This window comes from Panulirus ornatus, chromosome 73 (genome assembly GCF_036320965.1).
Source record: "Panulirus ornatus isolate Po-2019 chromosome 73, ASM3632096v1, whole genome shotgun sequence".
NCBI classification, from domain to species: Eukaryota; Metazoa; Arthropoda; class Malacostraca; order Decapoda; family Palinuridae; genus Panulirus; species Panulirus ornatus.
The window spans coordinates 1,840,042-1,864,646 of record NC_092296.1 but is presented as its reverse complement, the minus strand read 5'-3'; the positions used below and the strand labels follow the sequence as shown (position 1 = coordinate 1,864,646).

At 39.7% G+C, this 24,605-nt stretch overlaps 2 protein-coding genes across 11 annotated transcripts in view; both read right to left on the bottom strand.

Moving 5' to 3' along the window:
• Positions 1-13,788, bottom strand: part of LOC139748193 (delta(14)-sterol reductase TM7SF2-like) — a 60,443-nt gene extending 46,655 nt beyond the window's left edge. For 2 of the 5 annotated variants that reach the window (XM_071661007.1, XM_071661012.1), the window contains exon 1: positions 13,272-13,788. Coding sequence is in view for 1 of the 5 variants with exons in the window: in XM_071661005.1 (XP_071517106.1) it covers positions 11,667-11,932 (266 nt within the window). In the remaining 4 variants the exon portion in view is untranslated. Of the gene's footprint in view, positions 1-7,199; positions 7,354-11,666; positions 13,248-13,271 lie in introns of those variants that run through there. The other 3 variants (XM_071661005.1, XM_071661008.1, XM_071661013.1) reach the window with 3 other exon arrangements.
• A 145-nt stretch (positions 13,789-13,933) lies between these two features.
• LOC139748192 (uncharacterized) overlaps positions 13,934-24,605 on the bottom strand; it is a 96,109-nt gene continuing 85,437 nt past the window's right edge. For 5 of the 6 annotated variants that reach the window (XM_071661000.1, XM_071661001.1, XM_071661003.1 and 2 more), the window contains exons 6-8: positions 24,249-24,386; positions 22,747-22,860; positions 13,934-17,494 (exon numbers count right to left, since the gene is read on the bottom strand). In XM_071661000.1, coding sequence (XP_071517101.1) covers positions 17,343-17,494; positions 22,747-22,860; positions 24,249-24,386 — 404 coding nt within the window. In that variant the 3' untranslated portion in view covers positions 13,934-17,342. Of the gene's footprint in view, positions 17,495-22,327; positions 22,363-22,746; positions 22,861-24,248; positions 24,387-24,605 lie in introns of all 6 variants that reach the window. The other variant, XM_071661004.1, reaches the window with a different exon arrangement.

Sequence of the window (24,605 nt, the reverse complement as noted above, 5' to 3'; positions counted from 1 at the left end):
CATCTATAAGCGTTGCTATACGATTTGTACCACATCATGTCCTTAGATTTGAGAGTACGTTCCTGTATGCAAGTCCCCAAGATGATATTCTGCCATTAAGCGTACCGATGAAAAAAAACAAAAAGGTTACGAATTCATTCTTTTAGTATTAGTAATTATGGTGTCTACGGTAACTGCCTCACTACTGAACGCCACCAACCAGCTTGCAAGAACCATGCGCCACTAGGCTCTCAGCGATCATAAGGCCACGACAGCTTCCAACCAGGGGCTTAAATAGCCCACAGGACGCCTAACATATCTGAGGTTAATGGGACAGCATATCTGAGAGTGAGATAAACAGTGCACACAGCAGAGACGCCAGGATGCGAGTCCTTGGTTATCGGCAAGTCATCCTTTCAAGCTCACCCCCTCGGTTATGTAGCCTCCACACACACACACACACACACATACACTGTGAAGTCCCACACAAGGATATATCATAAAGCGACTTGACACCCAGCCTTTCATAGACCACAAGAGAGATTAGCCATGCGTGCCCACCTGTTCAGCCCAGGCAAGCCAGGGTATAGGTCTGGTTTATTATATAACTGCTCACGATCAAGGACAGCGGAGCTCTATGTTTGAACAACGGGATGACTAAGTGAGGTACACATTTCCGCCGCAAGTTGTGAAGTCTACTTTAGGTAAGGGTTGTTGGGATGACGTCTGACGTTACGTATATTACGTACACGAGACCTATGAATGATCTCGAGACTCGCCAGCTTCAGTTATGGGGTTGGAAGACCTCAGAAACGCCTCGTAAGGTACACAGCTGCTTGCTCGTAAACAAACATGCAAGCGATACCGATGGAATGTATCTCCAGGCGACAAGTTAATGTATCCTGCAAGTGTGTGCAATACATATTCCAGCGGCAGTAAACCCTTCATATTTGGAAAAAAAAATCTTAAAAATCACACATGAAAATGTTAAACTAACTCACTCCTTTCTGCAAGATCTATCTCAGTCATAAGATATACTTATATCCGGATCTTCAGCGTAGTCATGGGTCTAAGTTTATCCTTAATGTTACTAATTGGATATTAATGGCTGATCACTAGTCTATCATGATCATATATAACTAAGCGTAATCAGTATATCTTCAAGTACACTCGAGTACAAAACTGTCAAGATAAACTAGTTTGATGGTCTCAGGATTAATCTTTTTTTTTTTTTTTTTTTACGTTGGAGGCTCCAGTCACGGGCAATGAAGATCAAAAGGTCAAAAGTCTGACGCCAAATATTCTTCACACGTAGAGACGGAAGCTACGAATGTTGACTGCCAGTACGCACGAAGACGTATCGTATGACATCATTCACAAGAATTTAACTGAAGAAAATGCGTCGCGATGAAATCCCATCATAAAAGAATAATGCCAGTCATATAACTAAGAGAGGAGAAGACACAATCTGTCCACAGCGAGGAGTTAAATTACTTGTATTTCGCTCGGTCGCCGCAGTAAGGAGCCAGCCGACATATTTTCCAAAATACTGTCGTAACACACACTGAAGCAGCTCCTGCACACCCAAGGTGTACGTGTACAAACAAATTCTAGGAGCGCTGAAGAATGTGTGGAAAGAGAGAACGTTATCTGGGAGGGCATATATGGGCATGTTTGACGGCATGGTAAGCGTAATATTCTCTGGATGCGAGCAATGGGGTATGATGATAAGATTATACGGAGGAGGGTGGATGTGTTGGAAATGAGATGTATGATGACAATGTGCGGTGTGAGGTGGCTTGATCGGGTAAGTAATGAATGGGTAAGAGAGATGTGTGGTAATAGAAAGGGTGGTTGAGAGAGCAGAGGACTGTGCTGAAATGGTATTAACGTATGGAAAGAATGAGTGAGGAAAGGTTGACAAAGAATATATATATGAGTTTGAAGTAGAGGGAACAAGGAGATGCGAGAGACCAAATAGGAGATGGAGTGTGAGAGATTGTGAGCGATCGGTGCCTGAACATGCAGGAGGGCGAAAGATGGTTACGGGACAGAATGAAATTAAATTAAGGTATACTCGGGTCGACGTGCCGTCAACGGACTGAACCAGGGGTTGTAAGGCGTCCGGGGTAAACCATGGGAAGTCTGTGCGGCCTGGTTGTGGATAGGGAGCTGTGGTTGCGTTGAATTGCACATAACAGCTAGAGAATGAGTGTGAGCGGATGCGGCATTTCTTCGTCTGTCCCTAGCGCTACCCCGCTGACGCAGGAAACGGATACAAAATCGGCCTCTTATAACCCCCGACCAGCACATCAGCTCCCTACGGATACTTAAGATAGTGTGTGTATACCCTCTTGGATGTAAATACACACCTCCTTAACCAAACATCGTTACCCAAACAAACAATCCATAAGCATTGATCACAAACCCTCCACGCAGGCACCTTCCCCTCACTCAAATTACGCTTACCTGAGGATGTAAGGATGAATGATGACTGGAATTACTTCTGGAGTTCTGATGTCCTGATATATATATATATATATATATATATATATATATATATATATATATATATATATATATATATATATATATATATATCCTCGTCAGCCGATGAAATAAAATGCTCGAAAAGAGAACCTCCTCAATACCGTGTTTTGTTGAACTGTGGATTTCATATGAGAAAAGTCTCGACCCATTTTATTGTGAAAAATCTCGGAATATTTAAAAGTCTCCTGCCTTTTGCGTATCCATACTGGCCAGAAATGATCACACTCCCATCTACCAGGCTCCTGCCGTGAATTCTGCTCTCCACACAAGCCCCTTCACACTCAGATGTCTCGTGCCCTCACTGCCACTTGCATTTCCAACAACACGCTCTTCATCTCGCCCTGTGTGGCTCTGTTACGGTTTCTAAGCAAGCTCCTAACCTAGCTAGCCCTCTCACCGAAACCCACCCCTGCCTATCCTATCATAGCCTAGCTGTGTGCAGCCCTCTCACCGAAACCCACCCCTGCCTATCCTATCCTAGCCTAGCTGTGAAAGCACGAATCATCAGACCTGGAAGGTCCCGTTCACATACCCTCTTTATCAAAGCAGGTCATCTCGCTCCATCAAAATATAACTTTATCATTTTTATCTGACCTGGTGATAAAGGAGGCCTAACCGCTCCGCATACTTCACCTAGTAGCACCAAGAACCCAGACGTCACGGCATGTAGCTGGAAAGTTGAAGAACAGGTCCCCAACAGTAGCCCCTTGGGGTCGTCAGCATTCCAGCAGCGCGCTGATGTCTGGGTGCTAATGTTTAGGGAGCTACTCTTACCACTCACATCCATAGTATGGGCACAAGGTCAGCCGGTAACATGTGTACGCCCTGATTCTGTTTTCTATAAAAAAGTTTTTTTTTTTTAGGATTCCATATGTATCGCATAATGAGTGTACAGTGTGAGGAGAAAGGACACCGACTGATTTTGCTACAATAACATCCGTAGTGTTGACTGGACAGTACTGCCTCGCGACGCGGATTTAACGATATTGAGCAGATACATTTATCCTTAACACCAGCTATGCCCATTACTATCCAGATATCTCAGCCATGTTCGTTCGCAGAGGTTATTGCGTAAAATTCAGCCATGGGCTAACAATCTAAAATATACCTTAACTAGTGTATTACCCACTGTCCTCTAGTTGGCTGTCAATACACTGTAGTAAACATTATAAGGCAATGGGACTCGTGTAAAATCCAAGCGAATAATGAAATACATTGTAAGCTATGATTCTATCCATTTTTCACATTCAGGAGAGCAAATCATTATGTAAATAAGTGATCTTAATTTACATAAGGTTTCAAGGAAACCACTCGCATGATACATTTTGTAAAACTCACTCGTGTTAAGACTAAATTTGACCCAAGGCTTGGGTTAAGGACGTCTGGTGCTAGGCGACCCCACATACTTGAGTATCTACCCTCAAAACAAGGACAACCACAGCAAAGTAAATCCATCCCCACCCACCATACCAGGATAGAACCTATTAATATCACCCACCACCAGCAAAGCTGAATAACAAGACAGGCCAACGTTGAGACCTAAGGCCAACCAACGCGTGGTTTTGGGTAACGAGCACATCCTCCGCCTCATAACTCCCCCAGACTGGCATGCAGCAAGGGGAGCGTGCGTTGGTGAAGGTCTGTCCCCCACCACTCACTCCAACAGCACACTCACCACACCCCGACACACCACCACCCACCATCATCATACCAAGAATGTCGGACTTGCCTCAGCACAAAGACGCCCATGGTGAAATAAATCAACCTCACATACGGCCCAGACGAGTATGTTAGTCTATACTGTAGAACACGCTGCTACAGATATGAAGGACAGTGTCCACAACCCTCTCTCCTACAAGGGCTTCTTCGCAAGATGAACATGTAAACTAATACGACGCGGGATCCCTGATGGAGGTACCATGTCCTCCACTTTTTTTTCCTCTTCTTCTTGGGGGCTAAGAGCGTGTGGCATAAAGCAGACCACCTATATAGTGTATCTGCTTCATGGAACTTGTCACATTCAATATGCCTGCTGAAAGGAATGTCGTCATTTACCGCGCGTAGCGATTTTCTTTGGCTACGACAACAGACAATGTCATCGGACATTAGACATACGGGAAAAGAAAGTAATATAAGTCTCAAAAAAAAAAGCTTACGGAAACTTTATATACATATGGACGTTATCAGAAACAAATTGGACACGGAATGGACATACGTTATTCAACGTACATAAAGTGACTAGGCAAACCACTGAAAGGAACCGAACTTTCAAGTGGCCCGTGTGTCTAGCGAGGTGAGTCTAAGCCAACCCGAGGTGCTAAGACTCCCCTAAAAACCTGGCACTTGGGACAGAGATGTGAGAACGCGGGGAATGTGATAGCTGGCAGGCCGGGGTGCTCGCTGTGGTTAGCAGGTTTGTGGAGTCTTACAAGGGCCAACTGTTCTGTCTAGTCCTATGGCGACATTTTGCCACGGGAAGATCTTATTATCTGGTGATAAAAGTACGACGACGGATTATATAAATATGTATTTGATATATTGCGGTTGGCATTAAAGTATTGAAAGGAGATGAGAGCATTGTGCTGACGGTAAATCACAATATTCGTACGAGGAGACTTGCTGATTGACATGCCTTGCCTGGCGCCATTCATGAGGTACACAAGATTTCATAAGACCGTATTATTATAAGAAAAAAAAATCGAGCTCACCTATGGCACCAACCTAGAGGAATCGTCTGTGAATCGGTGGACCTTAACTAAAAGTCGACCCACCTCCTTCCCTAATGTCTACTTTGAAATGATAGGAAGAAATTTTCATAATCTAATTGATCACAAAAGTTAAATCGTCGTCCTCAGAGAGGTTAAGGTCCTAGGGAGTATCATAACTTCTTGTGACGCATCTCGTTTTGTACATGTCCATAAAAGCTTGAGAAATTGGCAACTGGCAATCCTCATCATGTGTAACTTTTACTCTCAAATCTTGAGTCGCGATTGGCTGCCTACCAGTCAGTCACGTAGCATCGGTCGTCTAGACGCAAGACGACCGCGGCCATGACACTGTCAGTAGTTTAGGCTAGGCAGCAGAGTTGCCGGTTCGATTATCGAGAGCAGTCGCCTAAGGCTTATGCTACCGTCCAGAATAATAAATGAAGTGTTGCCCGGAACCATAGTACACCCTCCGTGTCAGGGTCACTGGTCTGGTCGTGCCTCCTGTTTCGTTAAAGCTAAGCTAACGAAATAGCCATAGTATTATAGTGCATTATGTCCATAAGCATAATACTCCTGTCATACCTGAATATTTTCGAATCTTTCCCTTTTCCCAAAACGTATCACCAAATTCGAAGGGGAAGGAGGGTGATGTTTCTCTACTGCCTATACTCTTCTTTTGCTTTCGTTTGCCCCTCAAAGAGAGAGAGAGAGAGAGAGAGAGAGAGAGAGAGAGAGAGAGAGAGAGAGAGAGAGAGAGAGAGAGAGAGAGAGAGAGAGAGAGCACGGGGAGGAAGGGAGTGGAAGTTCTCTCGTCTTGTTTCCATGGCCTTTCTTTGTCTCACCTACGGTGTTCCTGGAAAAAGACTAGTCATGTGGCAGGCTAAGGAAATAAGTGACAACGATTGGTGTGACATTCTTGTCTGTGCAGAGAAGAGACAAGAGTGGTGGAACGTGATATGGGTTCAGTTTTCTTTATTCTCTGCCAATAAATGAATCGACAGAGGGATATTCTGTATAAATGTACATGAAAATGTTAAAAAGTTGGTGGAACATGTTTAGGAATGAACAGACTCCACAACTTCGCATAACTTTCCCCCACCCGATCAACCAACACTTGCCAATACTATTTAAAAAAAATGTGATGTTTACATCCACACTGTGGAGGTTGAGTGCTTCGTATGCAAACACGTTCCACAGGGGCACGAACCTGTTCCCGCGAACATTCTTCATCACATGGCGGGAAGCGGCAGGGGATGATGGTGTTTGTTTACTTCGACTACAACGCTAAAAATTAAGGTAATCGTTGGATCCTAAGATTTTTTTTCTTTAATAATTCCTACAAGCGTTTCATCTGCATTTAGGTTAATTGTCCAGATCACAATCTGCCACTCAATTTATTCTCATGCATAAAAATATCATTGTACAACATAATTACATAAATTCCTAGTTTTCTATGGATAAACTTACACAAAACTTCATCCACAGAGAATGTAGAGGTTTACAGTCTAAAAATCACCAATGAATCCTTTTGAATCAAACAAATGCCTGTCGGGATTTGTCGATCCCATCCTTGGCTAATGTTACGAACAAACAAAATGCGCTGTGTGAACGGCTCCCAACATATATTTCTTTAAATTTTGTATTATTCACGAACGTAAAAGAGTCCTCCAAAGTATCAGATCTTTGGATAACAAATATACAACTCAGAACAGCGAAGCTATACATAAACACAAGCGGGGATATCAACATTCAACAAAAACAAGTACTTAATGACTTATCAGTACTAAATGTGATTATATTTTACGCATTCATGGGTGCTTTAATATCATACATTAAACACCATAACTAACGTACTGCAAACACCTATATTGGACACTTAAAATAGTTTGATGAATCGCAAATCACTTCTCACATCCGGAGTCTTGTGTGCACCCTAATAAAAGAACGTACCAAAGTACTCACAATGAGGACAAATTTTGGCTCTCACAATGTTTACACCTCACACAATGGTATCCCCTGACACGTCATGGACAGCTGCACTACAGGGGAAAATCACATGCGACGGGGAGCGAACACCTTCTCAAACTGGCTGTACCACACCTTGGAACGGACGGCAGGAGGAAGAGGTGAGGTGTGGCCAGGAGACCTGGGGGAGTTGAGTGGGGGGTGAGGGTAGAACACCTCAGGCCTAGAACCACCGAGACTCAATTACTTTTACTGGTTCTTTTCCGGTTGCTGAGTCACTGACGTATGTAAATAATCCACGAATTCTATTAAATATAATCCGTGGTGTTTCAGAGTAACAGACAATTCCATTCCTTCGACTGTACGCCAAGGTACCTTTACCGTCAGGCATTATACAGGTGCGTCTACCAAATCTGAGATAGATAGATAGATAGATAGAGAGAGAGAGAGAGAGAGAGAGAGAGAGAGAGAGAGAGAGAGAGAGAGAGAGAGAGAGAGAGAGAGAGAGAGAGAGATGCCTAACTTATTTAAAAACTAGTTCAGCAGCTGGCACACAAAGTTTCGTCTATTCTAAAATATGTAGGCTTGGCACCAGTACAGCTTGGCAAGCGGACTCATTATTTGTCTCTTAGCAAGCGCACACTTGATGCGAAAGGATTTAATTGGACCTGATATAATTCTGTTCATCTTACTCCACATAATCAGTCAGTAAAAAAGAAATGAAAAACCGATTAGTGTATTTTTCATTACCATAGCGTAACATAACCCAACCTAGCCTAAACGAACATTTAAGGGAAATCCTTTTAGGCTTAAACAACATAAATTCCATGAGAACAGGACACATTTCTGATTCGTTTTATATTAACGTCTGAAAGTGACCGTGTTGACTGCACCCAATGTTACTTCACTCAAAACTAGTACCAGGTATTCGACAGGATGTCCTCACATCGAGAATCAAAGATTTTTTTTCTCCTAAAACTGAGACGGCATAAGCAACCGACTGTCCAAATCAAGGCCATTCATCCTAAGCAAGTTAAGCAATTCATCGACTAACTCCGAAGGGAAGACGAACAGCTAGGTTGACTGCGGCCACAAAATTCGAACTTTTTGCGGGCTGGAAGCCATGCAGCCCATGATTGCGTGAAGGCCAGGTACTTAACCGTGGCACCATGGACGTCCATAAACCCCTTCCCCCTACAAAACTAATGTAGTTACACTGATAACGCTGGCCGTCGCATATAACACCGATAAGAACCATCTGGTCGGTGATTTAAAACCAATCATCTCAAACTAATGCACTTCTAACTGTATGTATACAAACTTAGTAGCTTTTAAAGGGCCCTGTATCAGAAATCTGATATGCCGTTATTTACAGTAAATCTGACACAATCATTTATACACCAACAGCCTTGTCATCTCCTGTGTTCGAATCTTACAATGAACACTTGTGTCTATAAAGGAAAAATATATCTTTGGCACAAAAACTGATAAATTCATGCCTATAAATGCAACAAGAAACAAAAATACATCTGTACTTTATCACCCTGTGTTGGACTGATATGGCTTACTTCTGATGAGGAAGTGAAAGGGAGGGAAGGTCAGAGAACTCCATGCCGTCCCATAATCAGTAGCCTGTGTTGTGAACAATAGTATACTATTACATATAAGTTAAATCTGATCGTCTTCCACTGGTGTTTAATAGCAACACCTGGTCGATGCATTATGGCATAGCTACCCGCATGCAAGCCTAGCTTTTCCGGTGTTTGGACCGTGCCCATCCAACAACCATCCTCGCTGCGATTAATTAGATGTTTGCAGGACAAGAAACCTGGGTTTCTTACTTCGAGTCAGCAGTCTATCTATTTCTTAAATAGATGATTCAGTTCGTTCATGCGGAGAGACGGATCGGTTCATAAATTCAAGGCACAAAAAGCTATGCAATCCCGACTGAATTTACCCTCACCATCATGAAGTTCCTCACGGTAAAAGAAAGAATATTACCCACGTTTCTCCTGCATGTTGTAGGCAAGTAACAGGGGCGGGAGCTGGGTACCTGGAAACCTTTCCTTCTAGTATTACTTTTCAAAGGAAACAGAGGATCTTGTATCTTCTAAGGCTCAGTCATCTCTCCTGGACGTAGCCTCTTCATATGGGAAATAGCGAATATGAAACACTATATCTGAATCGTTTGAGATGTGTGATCTCTGGCACATTTGATCATGATGTAAAGTAAATATGTCCTTTGGCCATTTTAAATGTGACAAACTGTCAAGTGAAATATTTATTAAAATGTATCCCCCAAGAATAACCCTCTCTACACGCCATGTAAAGGAAGGAAGGTCAGCTACGTCAGGTCACATCAGCAGACCTCACTGTCCACCTGCTCTCCGAGGGGATTGGTGAAGCCCCGCCTCGCTGCTGTCTGTGTGCAGTTAATGACTTCACCATGTATCTCTCCCACTCCGTCTGAGGATGTAATACACTAAAGTACTTACCGTTATTTTCTCTTTACAGTAGCGAGTGTGCATATATATATATATATATATATATATATATATATATATATATATATATATATATATATATATATATATATATATAACAAGAACGTCCCATATCGGAAAGGAAAACACGAATTAGAAGAGCCGGTATGTTTCGGTCCAGGGTTTAGGGCCCTCTTCAGCCGACTAAAATGAAGAAATAGACAAGTTAGGTCACATGACCAGCCACGAGGCTTGAAGGACAAGTCATGGAACCCAACCCTTGATGTAAAATACCTGACATATGACCCACACATTGACCTGAGGAGAGGTTGGGGGTATTCTTCTGAATGACCTAAGCCATGATCAGGTCAGTTGACCACTGCCCACATGACAGGTTGTGAAATCAGTGGAAGAGCTCATGAAAGCATATCATGTTTTTCTGCTAAAGGTACAATGAGAATTATATAACAAAGTACAGTTGTTCCAGTCAGTGGTGTAACCCTCATTTTAAATAAGTTTACAACCTACTAAGTGACACCTTGTTTACTTTTAGTTATTCTAATAATGGTAGGAATTTAGTCAAATGTCTACCAAAGACTGTCCTTATGATAAATCTAGGGTTTAAGATACCCTGTAAAGATTGTAATGATGTATATACAGGCCAAGCTGGCCGTAGTCTAAGCACTAGAATAACTGAACATAAACATGCTGTTAGGTGCGGCCAGGAAAATTCTGCTATTCTTAAACATATTCAAAATGAGGTGTTACAATAATGACCGAGACAACTCTTTTTTGTGATGTCTCCCTGTAACTTTAGCTGGAAATGATAAATTTATTTTCATGAGCTCTGCCCCTGACTTCAACCTGTCATATGGGCAGTGGTCACCTGACCTGATCATGGCTTTTGTCATTAAGAGGACTATCACCAATCTCTCCTCAGGTCACTGTGTGGGTCATGTCAGGTATCCGAGGTCAAGGGTTGGGCTCCATAACTTGTTCTTCAGGCCTCGTGGCCCGTCAAGTGACCTAACTTTAGGCCATGGATGTCTTCATTCTAGTCGGCTGAAGGGAGTCTTACAATCTAGACCGAATTATACCGGCTCTTCTATTTCATGTTTTACTTCCAGTGTTACATTTACCAGTGTGTTATTACACTTCTCGGATCATACATATCAACTGAATGTTATATTTTTCTTGCAAATCACCTGACGATGTGATCATTACATGTAAAGATATGTAAATAATGTCCATTGCCATTTTGATCTTACATGTACAAATATGTAAATAATGTTATAGCCATTTCATACACCATGTATTTAAATATTAGTGTTACCCAAGTCGTACAGGTAAAATAAGCAATTTTAAATTGTAACAAAGGACGGCGATTCTCACCTAAAATCATTTAAAACTGAATACAGACAATTCCAAATCCTCTGACATGTTCCATGCGTGCAGAAAATTGACGGGGCTAATTTAGTAATTAAGAGTATCCTAATCTCAAGGTTAATGTACACTTAGTACAGTAGATTTTTTTTTTTTTTTTTTACAATTTCCTTCTTGTAGCGATTAATGGTAACATATGCCCTCAGCAACTATTGATTAGAAGGCATTAACTAAATTCAATATATTTCTTTAAGTGAAGAATACAGTATTTTCTCAGTTAAAATATTTTCATGTTTCAACACATTTCATAACCATTATATAACTAGTATCATTACTCCTCTTATTTGCTGTGAATGAGGTTTGTGGTGCGGTATGTACTTAGTGAACTGTCTGTAGAAATTTTGTGTAATGAAAATGAGGACATGATGAAGGTTAGGCTAGAACACACTAACTCCACAATACACTCCTCGTTGCAAGTTTGTTTATTCATATTTATATACAAGAGGAAAAAACAAACAGTACATTCAATATACAAGACCAATTGAAAAGTAAATTACAAAAGAACACCATGTATGGTCATGACAAAAATTACAATTACCTCAAATAAGCGTACATTGGTGAGTGATTATTCTGGTATTCTCCACTCGAGAGGAATGGACAGGCTAAACTAACGGTCCGCTTATTTATCCCCGTAATGAGAGGCACCCATATGCAGCGAATATTATCTACAAAAAACTCCTGACAGCTGCTAGGAACCACACACCAGTCTGTGTAGCCCCTCGTAACCAGGGACCGTGGTGGTCTGAGCCGTGAAACACAGGCTTGATATAAAGGTGGAACTTGATTGTTAACATTGTACCCCATCGAACTACTGATATTCAATATATTTCATGAAGATCATAAACATTTCTGATAATGTTAATATAAAACTTCTACGGTCTTAAGCCTTCATGATACTGAATTGCACTTTTTTTCATTACAGTCAAGTCCTGGAATGACAATGATCATGAAATAACAGCAGTGCCAAAGACACGTGATACACAGCAGTGACAAGTAAGGCTCATCCCATGACGCCTAGTCTACTAAGGCTGCTGTATCTGGGTAAGAACAGAACAATGATTCATACGGTGTATGCATAATGGTTCATACGGTGTATGCACAATGGTTCATACGGTGTATGCACAATGGTTTATATACGGTGTATGCACAATGGTTTAGACGGTGTATGCACAGTGATACATCCGCAACACTATTTTCCATTCATGACCCAGCGGCCATAACTGGTTATTTAAATGACCACGTCCATTACGAATCGACTGGTTTACTGGGAGTGGCAAGTGTATTGGGACGTTAGTTACACCCCGCGACCCCTCCTACCTACAATGATAACATGGCTTCTCTTTCTTCAAAACTGGCATCTTCCCCCTTAGTTCCTTACCCCTGCTGGCTCCCTAAACATTACCAATGTCCGACTTACAATATAAAGTCATTTATTTAATACAGTTGTAGTACCAGCTCGACTGTCCTTTTCTCTCTCGCAAGGAAGAAACAAGCGACGTGGTAACTGTCCAGGAAGGCAGCCGTGGGGGATGGACGCCGTGTGCAAGAAATATTCCAAGCCTCGGGGGTAGGAGGAATGTGGCTGGGTTCTCTTGGCCAGATAATAATGGTCAACGTAACTACACCTATTGGGCATTAAACTTTCTATGCCACATCTTTGAAAGAAAAAAAGAGAGAGAGATTGCGGCCATATCGGAAGTGTGTCATTGCAGGGTTGTTAGTTCGTGTTTTAAGGGGTTAGTTTGGTTGACATTTCCCCAGTCTTACGCAAACAGCTGGAGGCATTTAACTCAATAATGACTGTCTCTAACTCGGAGGCCATTACACTCCTTCATGTAATCAATACCGAAGGTCAGGCGCGAACCATCCCGCTTTGCGTATCGACGAATAATTGCGATAATATCGGAGAAACACGCAAGGTTGTGGGAGAGGCGCGACGATACGGGTGGGAGGTGAGCGAAGCCGCGTCCCCTACGCTACCCCGCCACATTTGAACGCACGACCCCACCACACTTTCCTTACTTTCTCCATTTATAAAAATTACTTTTTAAGACTCTACACATACCAGCAAAATCGGCAGAAATTCAATATTACAGTAATATAATTTAGGTCCCTCTTCACAGTCACATCATTCCGTACTTACCGAATATATGTGGAAAAACACAGGTAGGAATTTGTGTCCGGACACCCACATGAATACTAACGGACGCTTTGGCGCGCTGGCCCATCTTATCCTGATTGGCCGGACCAGTGTGAGAGCCCGGCTGCTATTGGTCGACCGAGTGTGAGAGCTGGTGTATTATTCGACCGTTCCGGGCGCGCGCTTCTTCTGAGGTTTTGATTGGTCGGGCGGATTTGCACTTTGAAATAAGGACGCTCATTGGACGGATGACCCGTCGAGACGCATTACACAAAGACGCCTCAACCAAGCATGTTGCCTCTACTGAACCCTACTGGAGGGGCGATAGTTACAAAATGACAAAATACAGAGCGTCCGTTTATGATACCCTTTTTTTTTTCATTCTGATTATCAAGTGTTCGTATCACACAACGTCGGCCTCTTATGGCTGTTAATAAAGCATATCCGACCATGATATTCGAACTGGTCACACTACTACCATACTTTCCGTGATGCCACATATCATTGATATTATTCTGATTTTGACCATTTATTTTGTCAGTTCAAATAATTATTTCAAAAGTATTATGTAATATACCTTTATTAACCCAGTGCAGTAAAGAAAGTATGGTTAACAAATCAAATGCAACATCACACATATCTTAACAAGGAGAATTAAGACTCAATTGTACAATGATATTTACTTATGAAAACAATGGCACATTGCTACAATGTGACCTACTTATTGTATGTAAAATACTTCGTGAAAATGACCTGTTGCAAAAGGGGTGTAACTAAACCGCTTGTTTGGCATGATTTTGAACTTGCAACAATCCGAATGACATTTTTGAGTATAAAAGACCAAGGAAGTATTAATAAAATTATAAAGAAGCTATTTCACTAGAGCATATATTCACATGCTGCTGTCAGTCAGTTGTATCTGATCCTTGAGATATTTCATGAAATATTAAGGAATAACTAGTGACCACAAGCTTTACCAAATCTTCAACAACTTATCCAGGATTCATGCGGTACTCCTTCCCCTAAAGAATATAAACCAATAAAAATGCCATCAAAATTGCAAATTTCGTCAAATAGCATTAACCAATAAGTCCCTAATATTCATAATCACTCATAAAGGATCTTCTGCCATTCAAAAATATATTGTTTTCCTCAAAATAATCTTTAATAGCAAGTACTGACCAACCATAATTTACAGAAACTGGATCATACTTTTGAGGGAGTTAACAAAGACATCCACAACAAATGCTTTAAATGTTACCGTGCTTTAAAAAATTTTTGCATGTTCAAACAGATATGGCTCAAAATGAATCGGTTTAACATAATTAAGGGGATGCCAGTCCAACAATAATCAATGGTGCTTATCCCCTAAATAATTCATAACAAATTCCACTAAGTAAAAATGCTATATCAAGACTCAAACACAGCTCACCCTGTCATATGGCAGTAACCAATAAATCCCTAATATTCATTATCACTCAAAAAAGGATCTTTGCCATTCAAAAAATATATTGTTTTCCTCAAAATAATCTTTAATAGCAACTATTGGAAAAGCATAATTTACACAACTTGGATCATATTTTTGAGGGGGTTAACAAAGACATCCACAGCAAATACTTAAAATATAAAGTTACTTTCAAAATTTCAGTGAATTAAAATAAAGGTACTCCTTAAAATGAATTGCTGTAGAAACTGCAGAGATGCCAGTTTAACAAGTCATACACAATTCTTTTTCACATTCACAAAAAATATGTGAAAATCAAAGACCATTCCTCTCCTCTGACTGAGAGTCCAGACTAAGAGGAAAAAATAAAAGTTATTAACCACTTCACATATCAAGAAAAACAAAATATATCTCAATAAGTACCCCCATACATACGAGTCTTTTGAAGTCAAAATAATGAGCTTTACTGAAATCCTGTAACTGGTTCACATAACTGGTCTGTCATGAGCATCTTACGACTGGTAAACTCTTATAATAGAGTCCTTCAGCTCGTCATCTCATATAGTGAAGGAGTCCAAGCACAGCAGATTTGGTTATTCTTATATATCATATAACCCCAATGTGAACTGCCACTTTAAAATTCTCAGTCAAGAGACATACTGCATACGTCAACCTAACTCTGAGAAATAATGGCTTAGAGAATACCACCATGCTTGTACTAACTACACTATCAGTCAACATAATCTAACGTCCCTAACAAGTTTGCACTAGAAGAGTTTACGCTGTAAATTTACAAATACCCTAAAGTCTTCAAGTTTTGTATAAAAGTGACTGAACATGTTATAAAAGCAACTCGTTAAATAGTACTGTTGCCATTTCTTTAAACATTATATCAAAGTATTTCATTTCCATTACACCTACAGCTGATAATGCTTACATACCAATGGAAAACATTAATGAGCCCTTATATCTTCCAGTTCATAAGTGATTGTGGTTTAAATATACAAGCAAATCTGCTGGATTTTCTTTTTTAACCTATGGTCATTATACCTCCCATGTTACCCCCATCCACTTTATTAACACTGTCTACAAGACAGACTTAAAAGATAAAATTGGGCTTGGTCTTCCATAATAAAGCATTCACTCTCAACACATCTGTACCATAGCCCGGATATGCTCAGACCTGAATTCTTAAAAAAAATTGAATGCAGTTATCACTTATAATGCTATTATCTATTACCTCAAGAAATGAATTTAGTAACAAGCAGAAAATACAACTGATTGCCTGAAACAACAGCCCTCCATGACTACTTAATAACAAGTTAGCATGTTATTATTTAACATGCCAGAGAAACTAGGATGGATTTTTTCATTATTAATTTCCACTAATTGTGGTCTGATTTCAGCCAAATATAGCCTGTAACATAAACAGCATTCATAAGTCACACACCTACAATCAAGACAATACATCAATGTTATGGGTCGTTACTTATGTACAGCCTACTTAGCCTTGGCCTCTACACTACTGAGTCCGTAGAACCACCACTAAAGAACTAGTGGCATGCCTTTACTCTTCATTTATTACTCACTCAGAGTAGAGGGCAGAGGCATAACTATGCTACTGCTTAGTACTTCCTACACCAATTGCTCATACTGTAGTGCAAGTAGTAATCGTGCATTAACAGTAGCAAAATATTGCATTTCCACTTCAAAAAATAAAACATTTTTGTTTATACTTGACAAAGAGTAATAATAAAAATAACTGCAAAAACCAATCACTTTTATATATTTAGTAAGAAACTATACAAACTCAAACTCTATAAACCACCCAATTAACAAAATAGTGAAGTGCTTCTTCAGACAGCTGCATAAATTTTATGATACATATATGTTTCACCTCTTGAACAGAGCATCTTTAACTTCACTCTTATTAGGTGGATGCATTCCAAAGTTATTTTACGTTGAGCATTGATTTACAGTCACTTGTAACATATCAACGTGAACCCAAGGCTTCCTCAGGTGACAGAAAGAAGTGAAGGGAGGGAGGGGAATGCCACACTTGTAATGATATAAAAAGTTTGAGTTGTACATTGAGAACTATTATACATATACAATAGATTAAACATTAATATGTACTCTGAACATAACCTATCGTCTAGTTAATTTAAACTGGTTACATATACCCTCACTCATTTTGTACACTCTCGTTCACACAATTATCCATAAGCACACACATACAGGAAAACGATTCATCACGCACTCCAATAATGAAGAGCCTTAAAAAATGGGGGAGATGGGGAGGGTGGTGGGGGGGGAAGAGGCTATGCTTACAAACAATGACACAATGATGCCAAGGGAAAGTGGAGGGGGGGGAGTATATACTAGGATGCTCATATAAAAAATGCCTTTTTGCCTCCATTGTCGGTATATGCATTAAGGCTTGCACACTATGGTTTTGTGAATTTCCTTAATCCGAAAAGCTTGGTAATCTCTCTTAAAGTGATAATTGGACGAGTTTCCTATGCTTCTAATAAGAGCCTTATGCATGTAATCAGGTCATTAGGTACACTCATTCCCCACAGTTTCAGTTACTGGGTAATTCTTTCTGATTGCTTTAACCTGTCCTTGGGCTATTTGCGAATTGCTCGCCGTCCAGATTTTGGGGTAACAGCAGCCTTCTGAGAGCTTTTAAGAGTGGTTTTCGCTGGAGTCCTGATGGTGCTTTTGGGTGTACTCTTGGGCGTAACTTTTGGAGTAGAAGAAATTCGACCAGTTTTGGGTGCTGCCAGGGAGAATAATATGCCAATTAATTATGAAAACAGGAATTCTGCATAAAAAAATCATCTCAACACATCAGAAAAATCTTCAAATCATAATTCCAAGCATCGTTACCATTCTTTATTTATCAATTTATTTATGATAATTCAGGTTATTATAATAAAAAAAATTCCTTATAACAACTAACACCTTGCTGTCTTTGCTACTAGTTCTATGTAGCATTTACTATTCAAACAACACACTAGCAACATGCAGCACCTGCAAAAAAAACTTGTCTGCCTCCACATAAATTTTCAATGGCAATGTCACACTTACATATAATTACATCATCTCTTTTTTGGCCTTGATTACCAATTGAAGATAACTAGGCATGGAACTGGCAAGGTTCCTGAATATCCTAGATCCATGTTCTGAGTCCAGAGGGTCTCGATCTCCTGAACGAGGCGAGACATGATGAGGTGTTGCAGGAAACAGCCACCTGACTGTGCATCCTGAGTGCTCAGTGCATGTGTACCCACATTTTCTTGCTTCCAGGTGAGAATTTGGGCTTTCTCATCTTTAGAAAAGAAAAAGGGCCAACCATTTTGAAGTACAGGGGGGAAGAAATACAGCGCTCAGAAGCAAAATTCCCAAAATGAGGTAGCAGCCATGAGAAGTAATAAAAGAATATGGTTCCCTCAAGATAGCCAGGGGCACACTGAGACAGGATGCTGCTCACACCATTAGAAACACTACTCTCAACAACCACATGCACCATGATTTCACCCTGAAAGTGTTATATGCTTCTATTCGCAATAAAACTTAGCTGTGAATCGCCCTTCAAAATATATGGTGAGGCAGATAATGTTTCTTGCAGACAATAAACTCGTAATGCATAATCTCATTGTACTACATAAGGTTTTATCACCCCAATCCTTTCCTATAGAAAGGAGAAAAATATACCTGTTAAGGCAGGGAATGGCTTATGGATACATCATGTGCTTAGTTCATCTCACTCAATTTTGATTTCAGAGAAAGGGAAGTGTTTACTTTTTTCAATCATGTATACATATAGACAGCATATATATAAACTCAAGAATGGCAGAGGGAAGACAGACTTTCTGTGGTGGTGTTGGGATTCAAAAAAAAAAAAAAATTATGAATTATTTGCATCTGATGAGGCGGATTGTCTCTCTGAAACACGAGTCGCATATAATTTAGAAAAATTAAATGTTGAATAAAATCATCTGAACAAACAATTGCAATTTCACCTTCATAAATATCACAGTGGACTAGTGTGATCAACATATCAACACATCCACATAAACCCAACAACCATACTCATACATATACATAAACATACATGTAAATACCAACATATACAACATATACATACACATACATACATATACACACGTACATATTCATACGTGCTTGCCTTTAATCCATTCCCTGCACCATCCCGCCCCACAGTAAACAACAGAACTTTCCATGGTTTACCCCAGACATTTCACATGCCCTGGTTCAGTCCACTGACAGCCCATTGACCCCAGTATACCACATAGTTCCAATTCCCTCTATTCCTTGCATGTCTCTCACCCTCCAGTATGTTCAGGCCCCGACCACTCAAAATCTTTTTCACACCATCCTTCCATCTCCAATTTGGTCTTGCTTCTCCTTGTTCCCTCTATCTCTGACACGTATATTCTATTTGTCAACCTTTCCTCACTCATTCTATCCATATGGAAAAACCATTTCAACACACCCTCTTCTGCAAGAGGTCACAGTGGTGTGCACGATCTAGTATTTGCTGATAACCACACTGCCTCTTCAACACAACAGAATGGTGACAAGTATACAGGCGACATGACATTTAGGTAACTGCTAATCACTGGACACCAAAGTTAGACATGTATGATAAATCAATACAAAAGAAGTATCTGCTGAACAAGCATGGTTACTATACTGGCAAACATAATATACAAGTGACCTTTTTGTGCAAATGACCATCATGACCAATACATACGTAAACACACAGAATTGAGTAACAAAAAGGTATCTAAACATTACCACTACAGAGAGGTGCCCTCCAAATTGTTGATCACTTACACACAAACGTGACCCAATGTGAACCACTGCACACTACACAGAGATGAATGCTGTACATACATGAACACTATGGAACAGTAACCGCTAGTGACCAATATACAGATGTGGCTACTTTGTAAAGGTGGCCACTATCCTTAAGTCAGACACAATACATACCTCAAGCATTGTTCACCTAAAAAGGAGACTGTAGTGGGATTTATGAAGCACTGTTGCATGCCTACCTAAGTACAGCAACCATATACTGTGCATGCCTACCCAAGCATGGCAACCATATGTGAATGTGTCAGCTTAGATAAAGCTTGAATAGATGACTGGATGACTCGGTAAATTGAGGAACAATTTATTAGAAAAGATGACAGAGAAAGTAATCAACACAAAACAATGAAGATCAATATGTACACAAAAATATATATACATAAAAATAAAGCACAGTAATGCACCTTGAAAAACCAATCCCTCTAAATGTTAAAAGTGATCCAAGGGAATTCTTCAAATACTTACAATAAAGAAAGAACATTCGAGTTACAGACCCACCAACATATGAACATGGTAAAATGAGTTTTGACAATAAAAAATGTCCTCCATATTACATAATTTCTTTGGCTATGTTTTTGAAATCAAAGAGAAGATTCATACTTCAGGCAAAGAAAAACTTCTGAGGATAAGTTATGACGCTAAAGTAGACAAAAATTAGGAACAATGAAGCTCTGACAAACTTTGATCAAATCAAACCAAACAAATCACTTGGCCCTAATAAACAACTGAAGAGCTCTAATAAATTTCTTCATTCTTTTTAACATTCTGTATATATACTTTCATCTAAAATAGCCAAAAGTAGAACACTTTCATTTTGCCTATGCCATTCTGGTAATCATATCTGAAATAAATAGAATAGTATAGAGGGCTGTTAACCCTTAAACTATGCATTTCATCTGAAATGACATTAAACCTTGTGAAGAAAAAATACCTTACAGAATATCTCCATATGTTATTGAAGAAAATAACCAAGAAAGTTGTATACTTTTTAATATATTGGAGTGGGAGGGTGCTAAACAGATTGGGAAGGGCATGAGTGCTCTTTATTACATAAATGTCCTAATCGAGACAATCTCATGTTACAGAGGCAGGATGCCTATAAAAAGGCAAAGAGGAAAAAGGTGAGCAGTCAAATCATTGAGGGATAAATATGATAAATGTACCTGGTTAAGTTGTGTTGGAGTGTGGTGATTGAAAGGCAGGAGGTATGCACAGAACATCAGACTGGGGAGGAACACTGATGTTTCTGGAGTGACAGAGGATGTATGGATCAGGTGTTTACTTTGAAGAAAGTGTGAAAAAGAGAGAGATTTTGTATATGGCATTTATGAATCTGAAGAAAGCATAGGATAGGGTCGATAGAAAAGCTTTAAGGAAGGTGCTACAAATACATAGTGTGTTAGGAAAGCTATAAGAAACAGTAAGAACCCTAAAATTCATAAGGACTCTTACATCTTCATCTTCCCATGTCTTCAAAATTCATTCTACATAATTTTCTACATTGTTGCCCTTCACCTGTGTGTCCCATTTCTTTCACTGTTCCATATTCACTATAAATCTTATCAAGTTCCAAGTTTACCTATCAATTTATATCTTTGATGCCTGTTCCCTCTTGGAACTCCCTGAAGGGAGTGGCTATGGCAACAGTCTCCATAACTAGTGAACTTTAGTACTGCTTCTTTGCTTTTAGAGCCTCATCCTTAACAAACCACATTGGAAAGCAACTTTAGCACAGTGTTTCCAGAGGCTCCTACCTAATGTCCCTAACAACTACTTCAACCTATTGCTCCTGCCTTATGTTCTTAACTAATATTTCTACCTAATGCTGCTGCCTGAATGTTCCTACCTAACACTTCTATCTATTGCTCCCATCATTTTGCTAACAGGTGGTGCTACCACATAGTACTCATTGCAGGAAAATTTAGTTACAAAGAATAAGCTGTGCGAGTTAAGTGTTGTCAAGTGTCGTGTGTCACAAGGAGAGATGGTATTTTTGTTGACAGAATACCAGTAGTTCATGTGTGGGTGTGGCAGAAAGAAAGGCAGCTATACACGAGTCAGAGGAGTGGAACTTGAAAACCTTTAAGTGTCGGCTAACTACACAGCCTGCACTAACCCTAACAATTCCCAGGCGGATGATACTGACAATATCCCTGGTCGTTGGTTGCCTACCAACTATTACCTACATAGATAGATAGACAGACAGATATATTCTAATACCAATTTTGATGCTGAAGGGAAAATATGTGATACACATATGTAATCTACAAACATCCATCTAGTTACTAATCAATTATCACAATAAATTTCCATTTATAAAAATCAATTTCTTTCTATATATACTCTCAACTGGCACTCACATATCTTTTACTTACAAGGTGCTCAAGAGATCAGCAATGGCAACTTTTCAATCATTCACTTTGTACACCCTCATGCAAATGAATAACCTAACATGACTGACCAAGAACAATGCACTTTGTAGAATCATATTTCAATACAAAAATCACTTACTTTCTTACCAGCTAAAATCTACTGTGTATCTGATAAGACAAATGAAAAAAAAAAAAAAAAAAAAATCACTTACCCAATGAAAAATCTAAAGAAGCCATATCATTTATACCCTTCTTTAGCATGAACTGAATGCCATTACTGTAAGTGTGTGTAATGAAAATCATCTGGCTAGATCTAACCCATTTGCTCATAGGGTTCTTACCTTATTAATTTCTTCTTGGCCAGGAAGTTACCTCGCTGTTCAGCAGGAAATGACACAAAAGAATTACCTCTTACATTTGAAGACAAACTGGCTGATTAATGAACTTTTGTGTTATGATACTAACTACTCTATCTATATGAGCATCAGACAGAACACTTTCCATATTAATGTCACGGTAGACGATATTTAATCTTCATTTCAAAACTATTTCATCAAATCATTTCTCTCTAATTACCTCCATATTGAATGTTGCAGACCCATTAAGCAGTTGTTTTATCTCTGTATCACACAAGCCATTCCCTTCACAAGTTGCAAGGTGGGAAACATAGTAGCTATATCCAAAAGCTAATTTTCCATATATAAAACAAGACTGTTCATGCACATCTTAACAAATGATATCAAGTGTTACTGACACTCACTTTTTGCTTTTGATAAAGCTGGAGTGGAAGTTTTGCCTTTGGCTGGGGTCTTGCTACCAGCTCTTGGGTTACGTCTGGCAGGAGTTCGTGCAACTTTCTTCGGGCTCGCTTCCCCTGCAGAGTATGAAAGTGCACAAAAGTTAAAATTTCAGATAATCATGAAAGAATCTTGATAAAATAACGGTTTTGTATCAAATTTTCAAGCTCACTTAACTCCAAAATCCCTACTTAGTCAGCAAAAGATTACATGGAAAACATTCCATAGAAGAAAGTACTGAGGACCCACCACTAGAAACAACCAATTGCCAAAAAACTATAACTGACACATTACAGTCTCAGCTCTGCAATGGATAGAAAAACCTAACCTTAAACCCTCTGTCTAAAAATGAGAAGGCATTACTTGCCAAGCAGGTCCTTGGCTAATCCTCTCTTGGCTAAAATACAAATACCAAAAATAAAATTTGTTTTTATTCCTAACAGCAAACCTTAGACACTTTGGTTCATAATAAATAAAATGGCAACAGAAATGAGGGATGAGGTCTACTGACTCATCCTGTGGCTGAGGGGGATACTGGATTTTAAATATAGTACATTGGCTGGTACATGTACGAAACTACAGAAAGGAAACCCCCTTGTAAGAAATAAGAAACAGCAACCCTAAAGATGATAGAACATTCTTTAGTATGCTCAACTTTTGACATTTTGAGCCCCAGGTTTTGTATAATCAAGGGTGGGGGAGGGGGCGAAAATTCTGGGAGCCTTGAAGAATGTGTGGAAGTCGAGAACATTATCTCGGAAAGCAAAAATGGGTATGTTTGAAGGAATAGTGATTCCAACAATGTTGTATGGTTGCGAGGCGTGGGCTATGGATAGAGTTGTGCGCAGGAGGATGGATGTGCTGGAAATGAGATGTTTGAGGACAATGTGTGGTGTGAGGTGGTTTGATCGAGTAAGTAACGTAAGGGTAAGAGAGATGTGTGGAAATAAAAAGAGCGTGGTTGAGAGAGCAGAAGAGGGTGTTTTGAAATGGTTTGGGCACATGGAGAGAATGAGTGAGGAAAGATTGACCAAGAGGATATATGTGTCGGAGGTGGAGGGAAGGAGGAGAAGAGGGAGACCAAATTGGAGGTGGAAAGATGGAGTGAAAAAGATTTTGTGTGATCGGGGCCTGAACATGCAGGAGGGTGAAAGGAGGGCAAGGAATAGAGTGAATTGGAGCGATGTGGTATACCGGGGTTGACGTGCTGTCAGTGGATTGAATCAAGGCATGTGAAGCGTCTGGGGTAAACCATGGAAAGCTGTGTAGGTATGTATATTTGCGTGTATGGATGTATGTATATACATGTGTATGGGGGTGGGTTGGTTGGGCCATTTCTTTCGTCTGTTTCCTTGCGCTACCTCGCAAACGCGGGAAACAGCGACAAAAAAAAAAAAAAAAAAAAAAAAAAAAAAAAAAAGCAAACTAGTTAAAAAAACAATTAATAACAAAACAACTCATTCACCTTCACTATCATGTGATTCCTCTTCAGATTCAACTCCACTTTCCCCAGAGGACTCCTCTTTCTTCTTCCTCTTTAATGTCGTATTCCTCTTCCTCCTTTTCTTTAACTGGTCTTCATTTGTATACAGAGAAAGATCCACTGAAAGAAAAGATATTAAGCATATACTGACTTAATTCCCTTTAAACCATTGAGCATTTTACATGCAATATCATTAATGAAAGTTTATGGAGAATGAAGCTCTCAAAAAAACTTTCAAAAACATAAAAATTCTTGCAAATTACATCCATAAAATCAAATTCTTGACAACTATTCAAAAATCATCAAACCTGGACAAACTCTAAACCTCTAAATAAGAGG